This window comes from Colossoma macropomum, unplaced genomic scaffold, assembly GCF_904425465.1.
Source record: "Colossoma macropomum unplaced genomic scaffold, Colossoma_macropomum, whole genome shotgun sequence".
NCBI classification, from domain to species: domain Eukaryota; kingdom Metazoa; phylum Chordata; class Actinopteri; order Characiformes; family Serrasalmidae; genus Colossoma; species Colossoma macropomum.
This window is the reverse complement of record NW_023495635.1, coordinates 32,754-53,497: the sequence shown is the minus strand read 5'-3', so window position 1 is coordinate 53,497 and position 20,744 is coordinate 32,754. Positions and strand designations below refer to the sequence as shown.

Sequence of the window (20,744 nt, the reverse complement as noted above, 5' to 3'; positions counted from 1 at the left end):
GTGTTGGTCACTCCTTTAGACAGATCTCCTCCATTTGATCTGCTGGATGATCTTTACATGATGCTGTGGGATAATATTCAATATGCAACATGCATTCAGTTTATAATATAATGCAGTTTATTTCACACAGTAAACTATTAATCTCTGAACCAAAGCAGAGTTTTAAAGATCTAATGATGGAGAAAAATGCAGGATGATAGAGAAATAAAATCTACACTGAAAATGAGTGAAATCTCACTCAAATAACATTTCTAATGTTGTAATGATATCAGGAGTCACTCTATGACACTTTAAACCAGCATTTTACTTCCACACAGACATGTTAGGATGGAATGATACAAACACATTATTTAAAATATAAATATAGTGACATATTCTTATGATCATAATTCAGACACTCACTACCTGTATAAATGTTCATTCTAAGCAGCATCAACTTTAACTGTGCTGTTCCACTGTTACTGACATCATCACTGGTAAGATCCTCAGAGGATGATCAGACCAGTTCCAGAAAAGTGGTAAAACTCTCTCAGTGAAAGTGTGTGTTATAGTGTGCAGGTGTTTGTTGGTTAGAAGATCAGTGAAGGTCACTTTCCCCCTGTCCCAGTCCAGCTGCACTCTGACCCTCTGCAGCTTCTTTTTAAGCGGGAGGGAATAACCTGGTTGTCCTGGGCAACGTATCCAGTATTCACCCAAAAAATAATAAAGACTCCACACTGAACCCCAGAAAGATTCTCCTTTTCTTGTTACACACTCTGGTATCACACCCAGTGCCCAGTCATCACTGTCTCTAACCTGGACGTCCCAGCAGTGTGTCCCTGATTTAAAACCCTCAGAACCCAGAACACACTCCCATTTATCAAATCTCTCTGGATTATCAGGAAGTGATGATCTCTGGTTCCTGTTTTCTACAGCAGTGAGATCATCAGACAGGTGGAGGTCTGGATGTACAGTGTTGGGGTCCAGAGTAACAGGGGCTGAGGAGAGAGAACACAATGAAACATCATGTTTTTCTCTCATTTCTGTAAATGTTTTACCTCTACAGACTATTTTCTTTACTGTGAGTAAAACAGCTTTAGAGGTCGATTCCAGAATACAGATTAACTTTAATGCTGGACTAAATGTTGGTGTTCAGTTCAGTGCAGCACTAAAGTGTATTTTCAGTCGTGAATGGTCATTATACAGTATCTCACAAAAGTGAGTACACCCCTCACATTGCTGCAAATATTTTATTATATCTTTTCATGGGACAACACTGTAGAAATGAAACTTGGATATTACTTAAAGTAATCAGTGTACAGCTTGTATAGCAGTATAGATTTACTGTCCTCTGTAAATAACTCAACACACAGCCATTAATGTCTAAATAGCTGGCAACACAAGTGAGTGCACCTCACAGTGAACATGTCCAAATTGTGCTCAAAGTGTCAATATTTTGTGTGACCACCACTATTTTCTAGAACTACCTTAACTCTCTTGGGCATGGAATTCACCAGAGCTGCACAGGTTGCTACTGGGATCCTCTTCCACTCCTCCATAATGACATCACGGAGCTGGTGGATGTGAGACACCTTGCGCTCCTCCTCCTTCCGCTTGAGCATGCCCCCCAGGCGCTCAATTGGGTTTAGGTCTGGAGACATACTTGGCCAGTCCATCACCTTTACCTTCAGCTTCCTGAGCAAGGCAGCTGTCATCTTGGAGGTGTGTTTGGGGTCGTTATCGTGTTGGAAAACTGCCATGCGGCGCATTTTCCAAAGGAAGGGGATCATGCTCTGCTTCAGAATGTCACAGTACATGTTGGATTCATGCTGCACTCATGCAGCCAAAGACCATGATGCTACCACCACCATGCTTGACTGTAGGCAAGAGACTTGTAGGTATTCTTCACCAGGGTGCCACTACACATGCTGGACACCATCTGAGCCAAACAAGTTTATCTTGGTTTCGTCAGACCACAGGACATGGTTCCAGTAATCTATATTCTTGGACTGCTTGTCTTCAGCAAACTGTTTGAGGGCTTTCTTGTGTGTCAGCCTCAGAAGAGGCTTCCTTCTGGGACGACGGCCATGCAGACCGAGTTGATGCATTTTGCGGCGTATGGTCTGAGCACTGACAGGCTGACCTCCCACTTCTTCAACCTCTGCAGCATAGCAGGCAGCACTCATGCATCTATTTTTTGAAGCCAACCTCTGGATATGATGCTGAACACGTGGACTCAACTTCTTTGGTCGACTCTGGCAAGTCCTGTTCCGAGTGGAACCTGTCCTGGAAAACCACTGTATGACCTTGGTCACCGTGATATAGCTCAGTTTTAGGTTGTTAGCAATCTTCTTATAGCCTAGGCCATCTTTGTGGAGAGCAACAATTCTATTTCTCACATCCTCAGAGACTCATCTCACATGACACCAGGGAGGGACAACGAGACAATCGGGCACAATTTGGACATGTTCACTGTGAGGTGTACTCACTTGTGTTGCCAGCTATTTACATTAATGGCTGTGTGTTGAGTTATTTTCAGAGGACAGTAAATCTATACTGCTATATAAGCTGTACACTGACTACTTTAAGTTATATCCAAGTTTCATTTCTACAGTGTTGTCCCATGAAAAGATATAATAAAATGTTTGCAGAAATATGAGGGGTGTACTCACTTTTGCGAGATACTGTAGTCCAGTGACAGATCTAATCTGAGTGCAGCATTTTTCTGTAGTGATTCACTCACAGAGCTGAATATCCATTAACATTTTCACACTCACTGACTTGATACTGATTCCTGGTGGATATTTTTAAAGACACTTTCTTTTAAATACAGAAATATGATATATAAAAACAAAATACATGATTATAGTGGAAAACTTTGCAGAAAACAGTACATTGTTTTGCATGGAATAAATCTATATTTTTTTTATTCTGATCTGAAAACGTAAACATAGATATTTGGAGTAAAGTCCCCGTAGACACTGGACAAAAGCCCACTTTAGAAAACTGATTCAAATATATTATTTTCTTGTTTTTATAGTTGTAGTGATCGTTATCTAGAATTAGGAAACATTTAGAGCTGAAGATGAGTTTGTACATCTTCACCTGATCTGCTCTGTCATGACCAAAAATCATTTACACTAAACAATTAAATAATAAACATTAAAAATACACAATCTTATATATAATGTTAAAGGCTATGGATTTGTAATTAAAAACTATGTAATTAAGGTAATCACAAGACCTATTCAATTAAGGAACAAAATTGCCATTTGAAGTGTTTGTTTTATTATTAAGACATAAATTGATATTTGCCTCAATTTCAATTTAATAAGTAATATTTTTGTTTTAATGTGATTAGTAATACAACAACAAGATCTAGAAATTACTTGATATGAAAGTATACTTAAATGTAAGATGAAAAGATGAGAAGATATTTTAAAAATACTTTTAAATCATTTACATTTTAGTTTGATTGAGTGAGATTTCTGCACAGTACAGTATTCATACTTTCACTTAAGTACAGTTTCAGTGTCCTTTTTACACCCTGAATAAAGACAATATGATAACATGTTACGAATAGTTTATAAACAGTGTCTCATTAGTGCAGAAGCAGACTGTGTGTGAGAGATCAACCCTAAGAGAAACAGAACTTACTGTACTGGAGAATCTCCTGCATGTTCTCCCACACTCTGAACTTCAGGTTGGAAAGGTGTTTCACTACATTGATCAGAGCTCCTGATGTCTTCTCTGGATCCTTTGGTTTGAGCTGAGCTCTGAAAATAGAAGATTGTGTGAAATATATCACTGTAGAAACTTTACAGCCTGTAATTTATTTGACTAAATATCAATATTTTATGACATTTATTGTCTGGAGTCAATAATTCTGTTGTTTCTGTTAAATAAATATTTCTGCTACTGTTCTCATCACTACAACATTAACACACAATCCTTATTCACCTTCATTTCATTATAATACACTCATATTTACAATAAATACAATATACTGTAGATTTAAATGGAATAATGACTTTAACATTAGATAAAATGTGTGATCTGACATTTACTCACTGTTTCTCTGTAGACTTGAAGTTCTGAGAGGGAAACAAAAAGAACATTGTAGTTAAAAGTGAAGAGACTTTTCAGGTGTTTTTCATATGAAACACACAAACACCAGCAAACAGCCAAGTTAGTGACGTTATCTATCATTTAATGTTCAATAAATCTTTACCTTCTAAATAACTACTTAATAAAATTCATTAGTTTGTTATTTAGAAATAAATCTAATCAGTCAGATGTTGATAAAGTAGTTTGACTGGATGAATTTTGAGAGGCAGGGATCAGAAACTAGACCGACAAGCAAAACGCAAACAAATCCATCAACCAGTCATCAACAAACAAATGCAGGTGAAAACGAGGCTCACTTGGAAACACAGCTAAGAATTACAGGAGAACCACCAACAACAGAACCAGAGCCAAATTAACACAACAAGCAGCACGTTTATGGATAATAAGGCAGCAGAGCCGGAATGTTCAGAGGATCCAGGAGAGGCTCCACTGATGATCAGATACAGAGTCAGAAGATCTGCTCATTTCTTTTGTCTTAATTTACAAAATAAGTAAGTAAAGAAATGAATAAAATCAGTTATTGGAGTGGGCTCTGTGTGCATTAATGAAACTGTACGTCACACTGTAATAATCATTTATGTGACCTTCTTGTGTTGTTCACTGAGAAATGTGCTGACTCTGCTAAAGTCAGTGTTAATTAGTGTGATGTTGCCAATTCTACTTTGTCTCTGATTGACTTTGCTAACAGTTGTGCAGATTACAGTGTCAGTTATTTGGTTTATTTTACTGCTGTTTGTTTTTGCTACAGTTTAAGTTCCTTTTCTGGGAGACACTGTTCACATCTGAGTGTTACTATATTAGCACTATGCTAACAGACAAGCTAGTCCTCAGTTAATGACTCAGTTTGCCAAGTGTGTTATCACTGTGTGTGCTTAGAGCACCCCCTGTTGGAATCTGCACTGTGGCATTAAATTCACCTTTCACTTTATTCTGTATCTTAGCACTTTTTTTAAAAGAATTAGTAAAAGTAAAAAATATCCAGATTGTTCTATTAACATGTAGTTCTTTATAAATTATTAATTTTTGTAAACAGCACATTTTGTACCCAATATTTATGTTTGTTTTCTGATTTACAAAAACCACACTCACACCCCTACACATAAAGCTTCCTCAACCTGGGACCAGCCATCAAGGTGGATCTACGTGGTGCCAAAAGGTATCAGCTACCACTTCCTACACAGTGCTGTGCTTTAGTGTCTACTGTGAGAAAAGGTGAACTCGCTGTCAGAGAACTTATTCCGGTCTTATGTCATTATTCACACACACAAACACACAAAGCAGGGTTTCAATCAAACAGCGTTTTTATTCACTTAATGGTGTTTACAAATGAGTAAGGTGCTTAAAATACTGGGCCAATGAAAGAAAGAAACAAAACAAAACCGAACAGAAGAGTTAGGCAAACGGGACTCAAAGAAAACTAACCCCGGAATACTGCAGCAGGGAGTATGAAAGGGGGGATCTAACCCTTGCCTAACTGAGCAGCAAAGAAACCACAGCCATACTGGGCCAAAGATCTCATCCGGAGCCCGTCTGCGTCGAGGTGTGTCCTGCTCCAGCTGGGTAGCCTCCCTCCTATAGTATGGCAAGCCAAGAGAATCAGAATTCATCACGCTATGTTTAAACACGCCATCCAGAGTGGCAGTTATGGGTTTTCTTTTCGCCATCAGTTAAACGCGAGGCACCGCCAGGCGTTTTAGAACGTCTGCCGGCAGCAGGCACTTAATTAACGCCACCACACGTCTCATAAGCAGAAATGATCCTCTCCTTCCCCAACAGGTTCAGTCCCGCTGTCACTGTCAAGATTTAACTTTCTCAAATGGCGTTGACTCCAGAGGGGGAAGAGGCGGCAGGGTCGTGTACAGCGACTGGGCATAGACTGGAGCTCCAGGGGCATGGTGCAGCGGCGGTTCTTTGATGTTCAGCAGGTGATGCAGCGAACACTCCCACCCAGAATTGACAACAGGATGACACCAGGCGCACGCTCTTCTTCAAACCAATCATTGTCAGGTATAAGATAATGCAGCCCACACAGGTGATGATGACAGGACGTCAGGTCGGTCACGCAAAGTTCTTTAGTGCGCTCGCTACATTGCTGTGTGGCTCTTGATGGTGTCTACATCAGATTCATAATGTTTGTTTAAACCCCCTTTGAGCTCTTGAGTGTGTGGATTCTGTTCTTGCCTAAGAATAAATCTCAAATAAAAAAACACTGGTGAATGTCAGAATCTTTGTGAAAACTGCCTAAGTGGGTTTTAAAAAGACATTTCTTCTTAAGAACAGTTGGTGAATAAGGCCCAGATTTTCTAGCATAGACTGGCACTTTCTTGGGTCGGTCAGTATTCTCTTCTTCTTTTTCTTCCAAACTTTAACTGACTCTCAGCCTTTGGCGTCTTTGTTTGATCGGTTTTAAGGACAACCCCCTTCAAGGTAGAATCAGGGACTTGATAGGTTTGTCTGGCGTCTAGTCAGACTAAATATTCATTGTCTGGTATCCTGATTGGCTTGAAGTTTACTTATCAACTCAATGTCATAGAGAACTCCTTTATTTCTTCATTTCTAGTTAAGTCTAGATTCATTAACAGAATAAAAATGGTCAACATGTGTCAGCTACATTGCCAGTTTGATGCGCTATACTGAAACAATAAATAAGGGAAGATCAGGAGAGACCCAACAGGGGAACACTTGAATATACATCTCCTGACAGGGCATTAAAAAGAAAAGAGGGTAAAAAAAGAAAGAGAGAAGAAAATAGAATATAGAGAATGAACATAGAAAATAACACAAGAAAGAGATGGAGAGAAAATGAAAATTACAAGAAGGGAAATGAGAAAGGTGAAAGTTTGTTTGTGAGTGAAATAGAAGCAAAGAACAAAAGAAAACAAAAGAAAAAAGAGAGACAAAAAGAGTAAAAGAAGGCTAAAAAAAAGATTACAAGGCAGAGAGCGAGCCGCCAGATCTGTTACATCAGCTAACAGACACCTGCGCTGTCTAGCATCACATTGTGTGATGGGGGGCATCTTACCCACCCAGGGAGAGGGAGGCCAATTGTGCTCTCTTGGACACCCGGCTGTAGCATCACCAGGGATTGAACTCATGATCTCCTGATGACAGGGCCAACGCTTAGACGGTTGTGCAGTTTGGGACAGAGCCATAGCAAGTCAAACTAGCAAGCTAGCTTGTTAGCATTACATCAGAGTTCATCAACCACCTTTATAATAAAAGAAAAGAAAACTTGTATTTCTTTTTAGCAAACTCCCTTCATGAAGCTCCCAAAGAACAAAACACAAAAGCAAACTGTGCATAAACATTAGAGGTAATGTTCAGTAGGGCAAAAGATGTATGAGTAGCGTTAGCTACCAGCTAATATTTAGGTCAGCCAGCATTATCTAGCTAGCTACACTAAAAGCATTTAACTTTAAAATGTAGCCCAACACCAATTACACTGTACGTACACTCTTCTTCTTACATAATACAGTCTTTGCCCATAAAGGCACAATTTTAACCAGCCAAATGACACTTAAAATATTGGTCTCCCAGCAAACCAAAACTAAGGTTGGGCTGCTAGCTAGCTAACACCAGCAGGCTAATGTTATGTGATTTTCCATATTTGGATTAAAGTTAACCAAGCCTTACGGTAACTTTACAAAATAACTGATGGATAAAACAATTAGTTCTGTTTTAATATATTTTCTAGCCATTTTCACTAAATGACAACTTCACTCACCTTTACCAACTGCAGTGCTTCTGTCTCAGAGGGATTAAGATAAAAGGGCACAAAATGATTAAAAACTTTAATTTTCAATCCCACATTTTGGTTTAACTCAAATATAACCCAAATTCCAAAATAGTTGGGGTGCTGTGTAAAATGTAAAAAAAAATTTTGGAATTGGGGTTGTAAATGAAAACAGCATAATTTTAAATACATCCCATGTATTACACAACTATTTTAAATAAAGGGAATGTTTTTGATGATTTCGTACACTCAAATTGGCAGTTGAATCAACGTAATGCAGTTTAGTTTAGTCTGTTGCCATGGCAACTTTGAAACCACACACATTCAAAAATGAAACTGCACTGCTGTTGGTTTTTAATCGTTTATCTCTCATTAAAGTTACTCAACACATGTAACTGATTGAAACTCAGTAAGCTGTGTTGTTTAAATGAAATACAGTAACATGTTTGTTTTGTTTACATGATCTTGATGGGTAAAACTTATTTATTTCCCATTGGCTCCTGGTCTTTCTTTCCATTTGTTTTACTCACCATCAACGTGTTTTCACTTGTGTTTTATGCAGGCCTTATGCTAACCATGCACTAGAAGACTTTGACAAGACTTTGAAAAAACTTTTGGAAGACTAAAGTCTGACACCCTCTCACATCTAAGGAAAATGTCAGTTTTAGTCACAGACTATGATTTTGCAAAGACTAGGAATCTTGCAGTGTCACTATTTGCAAGACTGCAACTAGATTTTTGAGATTATTCCCCATCATGCACCTGGTGGAAATTTACAAGCACACATACACACACACACACACACACATACATCTTCAAAGCCGCTTCTCCTTCTGGGTCGCAGGGGGTGCTAGAGCACCTCCTGCATCGGGCGGAAGGCAGGATACACCCTGGACAGGTCGCCAGTCCATCACAGGGAAGACAGACAGACATACACATTCACACCTAGGGGCAATTTACCATGTCTAATTGGCCTGACTGCATGTCTTTGGACTGTGGGAGGAAACCCACTCAGACACGGGGAGAACACGCCAACTCCATACAGAAAGGACCCTGGTCGCCCGGCCGGGGAATCGAACCCGGGCCCTTCTTGCTTTGAGGCAACAGCGCCACTGTGACGCCACCATGCCGCCCCCAATTTACAAGCAGATAAATACTTTTCCTTCTACTCTGCAGTGGTACAGACATGGCCGCAACTAGGTATGAGGACACCAAGGTCTGGACCTTAGTAGTTTCAGATGATTTTTTTTTTTTTCACTTTGCTCCATTCATGAGATTAAAACAGAAACAGTCCATTATGATAACACAGTAGTCCAATCAGGGGCGCAGCCACAGTATCACAGGCCACCCATTCAAATAGGGACAGGTTATTATGCCTCATTTTTCTATATGAAATTTTATTTGTTCTCTGTGAGCGCTGTCACTGAATAATGGGCAATCAAAATCTGCCAAGCTCCGTGTTATTTTCTCAACCCTCCAGTCGCTGCTTATTAATTGTTGCTGTGTGCTGTGGTTCAGCCATAGATTTAACCGATCTGTTTATCTCTGTATGAGACGCTAGACAGCCCAGAGAACCAGAGTAACTTTGACTTCTTGAGATGTTCAGGTATGCAGCACACATGCTATAGGCTAACAAATAACATTGCTATGGCAAAAATGTAGCTAGCTGAGAGTTTATCAGCACAATTAACATATTAAGATTGTAAAATGCAAACCCTATATTTAATTTTTTATTTGGACTACTCGTTATGTTGCTGGCTAAACCAGCATGCTTCAGTCTAGCTCCAAACTAGCTTCTTAAGACGGCCATCCTGACCACCTCACACTAAACGATCGAGATGACACGAGCACAACTCTAGCAAAACTCATGCTTTTATTCCAACATTGGAAATTTATCTGCAACAGCGAAATCACTTGAAAAGTTATTTGTTGTAAGGCCGGCATTAACAAAATGGCTTTTCAAGTGATTTCACTGTTGCAGACAAATTTCCAATGTCGCGATGAAGTCCTGAGAGTCTTGCTGGGGTTGTGTCATGCTCAAGTCATCTCGATCATTTAGTGTAAGGTCAAGTCAGACCTTTTCTGGTCTTGCTGCGACAAAATCAACCATGTTTAGTATGATCGTAAGTTTTAAGTCTTGGCTCATGCAAATAGTGATGTGCAAAGCACACCCCTGAGAGCAAGCAGGTGAGTGCATGCACGTGGTGCGACAGACAGAGGGAGAGAAAGAGTGCAAGGGAGAAAATGCATGCAAATAGCATTATTGAAGAAGCATTGTTAATTTTTTGATTTTCCCAGCAGTCATCGGTTGGAAGGCAGGATACACCCTGGACAGGTCACCAGTCCATCGCAGGGCAGACACATACATTCATACACACACATTCACATCTAGGGGCAATTTAGCATTGTCCAAAAAAATCTAGCTTCTGCCTGGCGAAATAGTGACCTTGCAAGATCCCCAGTCTTTGCAAAGTCATAGTCTGACTAAAAACTGTAACTTTATCTCTAGATGTGAAAGGGTGTCAGACTTTAGTCTTTAAAAAGTCTTTTTTAAAGTCTTCTAGTGGAGGGCTAGCATTACTCAGCTACCTGACCTGTGCTGCTGGCAAAAAGGGTGAGTTGTCGCTCTCTTTGCTGCTGAGTGCTGGTCTGAGCTGGTGGTTGACCATGTTCACACTCAGGGTTATTCCTTCAGTGTTTGGCAAGGTGGCCATTGTCACTTTGTCAGGCGAAGTTTCTTGATTAGATAATAAAATGTATAATTACATCGGAATTTTAGGTTTAACTAACTCAAAAAGTAAATATAGAATAATTAGTATTTATGAGTGCACAAACATGTGTTCATGTTAATCCAACACAAAATTACAGTGAACTTAAAAACAATGAACAGTTTAAGAATTTAAAATAGCCCAGTCTGCCACACCAGCTTTGGTCAAAAGATGTGCCTTTTAAAAATGAGACTGCAACAGAGTAGAGTATGTCATTTTCTACCCATTTCCAAAACCAAAGACAAATTTACAAAACATTGGCTTGTGTTTAAAGTCTTTGCTGTGTGATTTTGGTACTTACAATTCTCATTTACTACAAATGCTAAAATGGCTATGTCAAAATATCAAAGCTAATGTCAACTTCTACACATAAAGGCATCAAAGGTAAGATATAAACAATACATAAACATTTTCATCATGCCCGCTGAGGCGGTACAGGTAAGATATTTTGATAGCCTAAATCACCGTATCAGAAAACCCTACCAGCAGGAAAACTGAAGATAGGATATTTTGATAGCCTAAATCACCTTATCAGAAAATGCTACCAGCAGTAGAACTGTAGACAGGATATTTTGATAGCCTAAATCACCAAATCAGAGGGTAAGTAATAAGATTTAGCTGAGTCTGTATAATACACCTGAAGTAAAGATGAATTAATATTACAAACTATTACTTCTGACCTATTAGACATGCTTGAAACACACACACACACACACACACACACACACACACACACACAGACACACACACACACACACAACCACTTATCCTTCTCTGTCACAGGATATTTTACACACAGTACATGAGAAAAGATAAAATATGGTTGCTGATGTTTTGCATTTGTTAAATGTTTGCTCAGTGGTCAGGGGGTTGTATGGATAGTTCACTACATAAATCTGTACTAATCAGACTTGTGTGTTGTGTGAATGTGCCACCCTGATAGAACTCCCTGCCACCCCTGGTAAAACATTCATATCTGCCACTTTTAGCCAACATCTTTCCTTCTGACAAGGATGTTTAAATACCTTACTGACATCACGCACACATAGGACCCAGTGCTGACAGTGTCACATGGTGGGTTGTTGTGATTTTAAAGATCTTCATGGTGATCCTAGTGGTCCACATTAAAACATTTAACTTATCTTTTCTTTTTTAATGCAATCGTGTTGGTAAGGAATGACACTGACTTCCATCAAAAGAGAAAAACAAGCAGTGTTTTTTTATGTGTAAGTGACAGAAAGAAAGAAAGAAAGAAAGAAAGAAAGAAAGAAACATTCTCACCTGTAAGAACAGAACGTCCTCAGCTTCCATTTCCTTCTCTATGTTTCTGATTGTGTCTGAAAGAGATGATATTTCTCCATTCATCTCCTCAATCTTCCTCCTCATCATCTGACTCTTCTGCTCCTCTTCCTCCTTCAGTGCAGCTATCCTTGCTGCTTCTTCATCTCTTAGAAACTGGTGAAGCTTCTCAAACTCCTCCTTTATCTGCCTCTCTGTGTGCTGGGCCTGCGTCTGGAATGAGAGACCATTAGGAAACACAAACTCTAACAGATGATCTACAAGCATTTACCACCTAGAGGAGAAGTGGACACTCATCAGAAACATGACCTCAGCAACATGTTTCACAATTCAAGATGATGTCTCACCTTAATGTGAGCTGCTGTTTGGTCATAGTCTTGTTTAGCTTCCTCTAAGACTTTCAGGTTCTTCTGTAGAGGCTCCAAAGCAGACTTGAGTTTATTCTGAAATTAAATAGCAGTTCAGCTGAGTGCATTCTCCACACTGTATAATACTTTGCATATGTGAATTTTCAGGGTCCCTTGAAGTGCAACTGTGCAGAAGAAAATGTCAGCTTTGCTGTCTCTCCCAAACAGCCTTTTCAGTGACTTCAGATAGAAAGTTTGATTTTATAGTGAATAAAATAACAGCAGACAGTTATTCTAATTTGATCATTCTAATGAATCTCAGATGAACTCTTATGGTGTAACATTAACTCTGAAAAACACACTCACCGACAGACTTCATCTGACCTGTTCAACATACAAAACAGTAAAATCTGGTACTCAGAAACTTCAGAACTCACTATTACAAAAAGGTGTTAGACCAACTTTCCTACCTTAAAATCAGTCACAGCTTCATTTATTGGACAGCATTTGTGATTGTAATGTGTCTTTGACAGATGACACACCACACACACAGGCTGCTGATCATCCAGACAGAAGAGTTTGAGTTTCTCATTGTGCAGACTGCAGAGCACCTCAGACCCTGCTGAAGATCTCTGACTCCTGCTCTCTAGAAAAGACTCAAAACTTTTAGATTCCATTTTCTTCATCAGCTGCTGGTCTCCTTCTAATGGTTTCTCTTGTCCAGGTGTCTCTTTCAGTTTATAGATTTCTGTACTGAATGCAGTAGCAGTGTTCAGCACTGTAGTCTTTTATCTGACTGTCTTCAGAAAGATAGTTTAATAATGTAAGCTGTTAGATCAGAGCTTGTGTCTCTCTGTCAGGGAGATGGATTGAGGATGGACAGTGTGAGGTTCAGTTTCCTCCAGCAGGTAGTCTGTGTAGGAGAGGAGGAGCACTGAAAGGGAGGAGCTGAACACGTGCAGAATTTTCATTTTCGTCTTCTGACTGTTTGTTATCTCAGTCTTAAATCAGTCTAAAGATCAGTCTTAAGCCAGTGTAAAGATTCGGGGCTCAGTCCAGTTCACTGTAGGGTTGTTTTATTCTCCCCAAGATTTTTTTTTTATTCAACCGGTAAAATGTGCAGTTTTTGCTTTATACATCTACACATCAAACATGCAGGAATTCAGAATTGACCATTGGAGTGTCTTGTGAACAAAATTTGGGGGAACAAACAAGAAAAGAGTGAAACACTTATAAAATAGAATTTATTAAAATAGAAAATAAAATGTCAAAAACACCGAGGCACGCCCTTCGCTACCCTTGGGCTCAAGGAGGATACTGGAGGCAGGAAGAATGTTTTCTTTAATGTTCACTCACCAAGCTAAGACAAAACTAAACCAAACAACCAAATCAAAGCTGGCAACTTTTCAGTGGGTAAGGTTGGCTTTTCAGTCCTTTATCACTAAAGCTTTTCAGCTCTTCAGTCCTCTTTTGCACACCACATTCTCCCATCACCCAACTGAGCTCCCGAAGGGGAGGGGGAAGAAGGGCTCTGGCCCTCCTTGGAGCTGGGACTGGAGGCTTAAGGGGTGGTGAGAGGGGGGCTCTTGCCCCCACGTACTCCGAGGGCTGCCGCTTCGCCAGCAGGCTCCTGACCATCTGACAGGTTGCCACCTGCTGGTCCTCAAGCTGCTTCCAGTGCTTTTCAGCATCTAGGAAGACAGCCTGCAGCTCCCACCAGTCGGCCTGGTGCAGATGGACCAGGGTCATGATGGCCTCTTGTTCTGCCACAGAGACTCCCTCGGTGTGTTGGTGTCCTCCTCCTGGGTTTTGGCACCAATGTAGCACGCCCTGCGCTACCCCTGCTCGTCCCTCTCTCTGTTCTCTCTCTGCTCTTTTTAAAAGGTGGACCCAAAGTTTTATTACACACTTCTATAACCTAAGAATAGCTCCACCAGTTTGCACTGAAGTCCCTGTAGTTACTGAATAATGAACATTAGTAAGTAATAAGCCTGGGATTTTAATGGGTTAACTGTTCTAAGTAGTTATATTCCACAGTGTGTTGGAATGTTATCCCACCAAAGATACCGAAGTGGAATACACCGAAGTGGAATACTGATGTGTGTAATCTGTTTTTTGTTTGTTTGTTTGATTGTTTGTTCTATTCATAACATTGGCTTTTTTGATGTTGATGTCTATTGCCCAATTTTGGTAATATTTTCCTAGTAGGGTTAGGTGTTGTTGCAAGGCTTGTACAGTAGGAACTAGCTAGTTAGTGTTAGTAGTTTAATATTGCTAGTCGGAGCTACATTGTTTAGTTATATTTGGTAGGAAGGTTGGAGTTTACAGTAGTCTGAGAAGCAGGTTTCCAAAATCAGACTGGACGGCGTTGAACCTGGCAGTAAAGTGCTGCACAGAGGCAGCTGATATGTGCAGGTAAAAGGACAGGAATGCCCACATAGCACACATATATCAGTCTGCTGGTGTGCTGACAGTGCTGACTGTATGCCACTGCTAATATCTGTTTGAGAGGTGCACTTTATACCCCTCAAACAGATATTAAGTGCACATATGCTATTTTGGAAAATAAACTACAACAAATATTACAAACTACTGAGATAGAAAATGATTAATAATTAAGTATAAAATGATTTTGTTGAAAATGGTGCTGCTGATACTGTGCTAGAGTAAAATGACTTACGAAACTAATTTACAAAGGACAACAAAAGAAAAAAATAAGAAAAAAATAAATACACTGGACTGTGAGTAGAAAATGAGTAATGTAAAGTGGAGTGTTATCTGACAATAGGAGTAGGAATTGGTGTTATTTATTCAGAGCAGGTATTGGTTGCATTCATTTAGAGTGGGCAATGATTGCAATCATGTAGAACAGGCACTGGTTGGGTTCATTCAGAATGGGCATTGGATGGATTCATTCAGGGCGGGCATTGGTTGGGTTATTTCAGAGTGGACATTGGTTGGATTCATTCAGAGTAGACATTGTTCGGATTCATTCAGAGTGGACATTGGTTGGGTTAATTCAGAGTAGACATTGGTTGGGTTCATTCAGAGTGGGCATTGGTTAGATTCATTCAGAGTGGGCATTTGTTGGGTTCATTCAGAGTTGGCATTGGTTGGGTTCATTCAGAGGGGGCATTGGTTGGGTTAATTCAGAGTAGACATTGGTTGGGTTCATTCAGAGTGGACATTGGTTGGATTCATTCAGAGTGGGCATTGGTTAGATTCATTCAGAGTGGGCATTTGTTGGGTTCATTCAGAGCGGGCATTGGGTGGATTCATTCAGAGCATGCATTGGTTGGATTCATTCAAAGTGGGCAATGGGTGGATTCATTCAGAGGGGGCATTGGTTGGATTCATTCAAAGTGGGCAATGGGTGGATTCATTCAGAGGGGGCATTGGTTGGATTCATTCAAAGTGGGCAATGGGTGGATTCATTCATTTAAAGACTAATTGACACCTGGTCTTGAGTTTCGGTTTTGATTCTGTCTTGCATTCATTTGGACTCGGTGTTGACCTGGTCTTGCTCTCACAGGTGACCGTGAATTTCCCATTTTCACGAAGTAGAATTAACAGTATTTGTAAAGACTTGCCCCCTTACTGTGTTTAAGCAGAGCAAAAAGGTGCCAAAGAATGGGTAATTTCTCAGTGCTAAAGTTAATGGCGATATGGGGCTTTATGAGATTATAAATGTTGGAAAACCATATTACCATATAAATTTATGTGAACTAAGAACATGTATTGACCAATAGTTTTATACAGTTTATACAGAGGTCTCAAACGAGTAATTGGCAACCTCGGGCTAGTCCACATGTTTTTCTATTCTAATTCTTGAGCCAGGTAATCAGTGCATATTAAGAAGTAGATATTGCTTGCTTACTTGCTGTAAATAATGTTTTGAATTTAAAAGTGGAATATTATGAACAGAATACAACCACTTATTTCTGATTATCATATTGTGTTTTCATTACATACAATGTTCAGGTAAATTTAACAACAATAAGTTGTTAATGTTAGATTACAGATGTTTATTGATCAGGGGTCAAGACTGCAAAGTGATCAATTAAAGAATTGTAAAAAATGCTGGAAAATGCCTGGGTTTCTGGTCTTTTCGGTGCTGGTGTTATGATTCTAAATCTTTTCTTTAAATATTTAAATTGCTTTAGTACAAACATGACACCCAGCTCACGTGTAGTTGATGTACAGACAGTAGAATAAGGACATCAGATGAGAGGGAAAGAGAAAATTTGCTCAGAATAACTAATTCAGCAACAGGTCAGTCTTTAGACAGCTCTACTCACCTGAGGTCTTAGCTAGCTGCTACTACTGGAGGCTGTTTCCCTTTATCAGGAAATATCACTTTATTCCTCCACTAACCAAGATCATCTCCGTTATTGATTTTTAGACTCTAACCAATTCTAACAATGGCATGTTTGGCATTTGATTACAAAAATAGCCCTGCTTCTGCTTCCCAATGTATCTATCTTAGAACTGATTTTACACAAACAGAACCAACAGAACAGTCTTTAATCATGCGGAACTCTTTCGTGCATACCAACTTACATTTGTAGTTTCTGTTCCGGCCGATTATCACTAAGCTTTAACTTCAAGCTTAAGACTGTGTGTGTCTTACTGATATATAAGACCTACAGTCTTGTACATCAATCTATTGACAATGCAAAGCCAATTTTATGCAATACATATATACATATCGCTGCTGTCGGAACAAAACCTTCTATCTCCAAAATGGTAACTTTACAGGAGAAGGAAAAAACATATTGTACTTTTAATGTAAGTTAATGGAAGCAGAATTTTTCCAAGTCATTTGGGGTCATTTATTTTGATCCATTCATACAATGTAAAGGGCAACAGGCATTTTCAAATTATTTCAAAAACTGAAAAATGTCAAAAATGGAGATACAAGGTTTTGTTCTGACAGCAGTGATATACACATACAATACATACATATACAATTTATTTTTGTTATACACTGAAGACATTTGGGTTCTTTCAGTTGTTGTTTGTTTTGGGGGGACTTCTCCTTCGGTCTCCTCTTCAAGAAGTGAAATGCATGCTCTATTGGGTTAAAGTCTCATTTCTCTGTAAATTGGCAGACAGAATGTCCCTGAAGGCTTCTGAATTTATTCTGCTGCCCATTTCAGAAGCAGCCATTCAAGGCCAAGCCTTGACACTACCTCCACTGTGCTTAACTATGAGCTTGTATATTTTGGATCATGAGCAGACACTTTCCCACACTTTGTCAAATACACTTGGCAGTAGGTAAAGATGAAATAAGAGAGAATTTCAGAACTGGACAGTGTAAATCTAAATACTCTTTTCATACAGAATATTAATTGATGTGTATATAAACCAAATTATTATTAACTTTCACATTACATCTAACCAAGAAGAAGACTCCTGTTACTGTCCCTGGAAAAATTTCTTCTAATAGTGGAAAATGTTCTGACTCTCCTGATCCTCCTGGGGAGTGATACTCTTGGGTTTGTAAATTCAGTAGTTATTAAAAAACTGTAGGATAGTGATGAAGTTCCCCAGAGACCTTGTTCAGCAGTACTAATCCCCTGATAATGCAGGACCATCCAGGACCAGCAAGAGGAAGCAAATTTTCAAATGGATTCAAACAAATATCTATATATTTTCTCATTATTAATAAAGTGCAGCTGCTTTAAAAATCTGTGCACATTAATTTCAGGGAGTGAATCAATGTCTCTCGCAGCTCCACCATCCATGTGATCTTTAACTACTATTTTAAAAGATCTTTTCACTGTCTACAGTATTACCATCCACACTGTTTAAAATGACTATTAAAATGTCGCATGCTCTCTGTGGAGTGATTAAGAGATGCTGCAGGAGGTTAAATCTGGACTTTAAGTGTTAAAGTGCAGGTTCTGAATAAGGGTGTATGCAGCAAAGCATTGCTAACTCTTCCCAGCAGACCAGAAAATATCAAATTATGGAGAGAAGCAGATTTGTTGGCAGTTTCTTCGCCAGCTTCTCACTTGAATTTTTTGTTCCACCTTAAATTGTGCCACAGTTAGCTAGCACCTGCTGCACCATTTAAGGTGGAACATACAGATATATACAGACATACAGGCATGGAAACAGCCAAAGTGCATACAGACATAAACAGGGAGTGGCCAGTGAAAACTGTTATATCTGTTTATGTGGTTCTGAGACTTAAAGTCTGACACTTTCAAGAATGCAACACAACTTGTTTAAATAATGCAGTAAGACTTGTTTAAAGAATGCAGCACAAATCATTCTCACCTGAAGGTAAAAGGTGTTTGGATAAAGATCAGTGTAACACAGCAGAGAGAGATAAGCATCCACAAGAACATAACTCAGTGAGTATCTTGATTAGAGGAATCAGATTGAGAGCTTCACTTATAGTTGCTCAAAAATAAATATGAAAATCTGGTGGAGTCAAGTGAGCAAATGGTTCGTAAGTAGGAATGTAAGTTTGCAGGTTATTAACAGGTCATGTTTAAAATCACCTGGCATTCCCAAAATAAATAATATGAAAAGACAAAAAAAGAGATGCTCCTTTTAAAGATTTTTAGCCACTGTTCTAGTTTATTTCTCCCTAACTGTACTTATTTATTTGTACTTACGTAACCATATTATTACAGTTAAAGACAAAAAAGGAATTCAACATGACAGAGCTGTCTTTGTTATGCATACAATGAACCTCAAGCAGTTTTATCACACATCCGAATGTTGAAGGAAAACTCTTCCATTTCAACAACAAACCAGAACAGAAATATACACCATTACGTGTGACTTTGGCTCTGATAAGGCTTAGTCTTCTGGTACACCAAAGAGGCCAATGTGCTTTATTTATAAAAGCTCAGAATGTATTTTAGACTGGACAAGAACAGAATGTGTGGAACAGAGTCGTAAAAGCTGCTTATATTTAATGTCGGGTTTAAGTTTGAAAGAAAATGATTAGCTGTGAATATGATGGTCTGAGCAATGACTGAGAGACGGTGCAGGAGGTTAAATCTGGACTTTAAGTGTTAAAGTGCAGGTTCTGGAATAGGGCTTATGCAGAAAAGTGTTGATAACTCTTCACAGCAGGCCAGAAAATATCAAATTATGGAGAGAATTCACTGAATCAGCACCGACTACAGTCACTGCAACAAAGTCGAAGTTAGCAACTTCCTTGTCAGCTTCTCACTTATATTTTTCATTCCACCTTAAATTATGCCACAGTTGGTGGGCACCTGAATATGTTATAGCATTTAAGCTGGAATGTAGGGACACATACAGACATGAAAACAGCCAAAGTACATACAGGCGTAAACTGCAAGTGGCCAGTGCGAAACTGTTATATCTTTATGAACAAATGTCCTTCTGAGACTTAAAGTCTGGGACTTTAAAGAATGCAACACAACTTGTTGAAATAATGCAGCAATACTTGTTAGAAGAATGCAGCAGAAATGTTTCTTGCCTGAAGGTGGAATGTATACATATAAAGAACAGTGCAACTCAGCAGACAGAGATAAGCATCCACAAAAACATGACTCAGTATGACCAGGCAGGAGGGTGGTGATTAGAAGGATCACAGTGAGAGCTCTTAATTATAGCTGTTTAAAAATCTATATGAACATTTGTTAGAGCCATGTGAACAAATGCTTTGTAAGTAAGAAAGTAAGTTTGTATGTTATTCATAGAACATATTGAAACTCACTTGACATGGACAAAATAAATATGAAAAAGCAAAGACGCTCTAACAATTTTCTTTTTAGTGCTATAATAGCAAATTAGCTGCTGCTCTAGTTTATTTCCTCTCAATGTTATTATAATAAAATATAAAATCTGTGCACATTAATTTCAGGGAGTGAATCAATGTCTCTCACACCTCCAGCATCCATATGATCTTTAACTACTAATTTAAAAGATCGTTTTACTTTTCAACCCATAGAAAAGAGATACTCCAGAAGCTACTACCTGATCAATATACCTGCAAGCAAAAAAATACAAATAATGCAATACGGACCAAAATACAACAAAGAAACAGAGACTATACCCAACAAATACAGCAAAAATTCAAAGGCCATAGATTAAAGGAAGCTAGATAATGACCTAGGTGCTTCTGGGCCCTTGTGCCAACAAAAGGCCTAGATTAAAACAAATAGAAAAAAAATAACAAACGTTTTTTTTCCCCCTTCTGTTAAGGTCACAATAACTTCAAGATACTATAACCAATACAAAGACAGAAAACTGTTTAAGGTCCCAGAAACATATACTGTGATACTGTGACCAGTACAAGTGCTGAATATTTGATCGGGAATGGTGTGCTTGTTTTCATATGATTTTCATACAATTATCATTAAATTACATTTTTTCTCCCTAGGAATGAAATGGGGCAAAAATTTGTGCACCCAACTTATATCACAATCATACTAGTCCATTAGCAACACCCTATTAACAATATATAGTTAATTTACAATGTATGTTGACAAATATGAA

General features: G+C 38.9%; 1 protein-coding gene across 1 annotated transcript; it reads right to left on the bottom strand.

Moving 5' to 3' along the window:
* Positions 1-438: 438 nt before the first annotated feature.
* LOC118802682 (tripartite motif-containing protein 35-like) lies at positions 439-14,003 on the bottom strand. The gene is made up of 6 exons (XM_036563129.1): positions 13,749-14,003; positions 12,255-12,350; positions 11,890-12,120; positions 4,051-4,073; positions 3,637-3,755; positions 439-977 (listed from the first exon to the last, which is right to left on the bottom strand). Exons 1-6 carry the CDS (start codon positions 14,001-14,003, stop codon positions 439-441), a joined length of 1,263 nt encoding a protein of 420 aa, XP_036419022.1.
* Positions 14,004-20,744: the final 6,741 nt, after the last annotated feature.

Coding starts and splice junctions, on each gene's coding strand:
- LOC118802682 (XM_036563129.1), bottom strand. CDS start 14,003: ATGACCCTGGTCCATCTGCACCAGGCCGACTGGTGGGAGCTGCAGGCT. Junction 12,351..13,748: donor CCCTTCGGGAGCTCAGTTGG/GTGATGGGAGAA, acceptor ATTTAATTTCAG/AATAAACTCAAGTCTGCTTT. Junction 3,756..4,050: donor TTCAAGTCTACAGAGAAACA/GTGAGTAAATGT, acceptor TTCTATTTTCAG/AGCTCAGCTCAAACCAAAGG.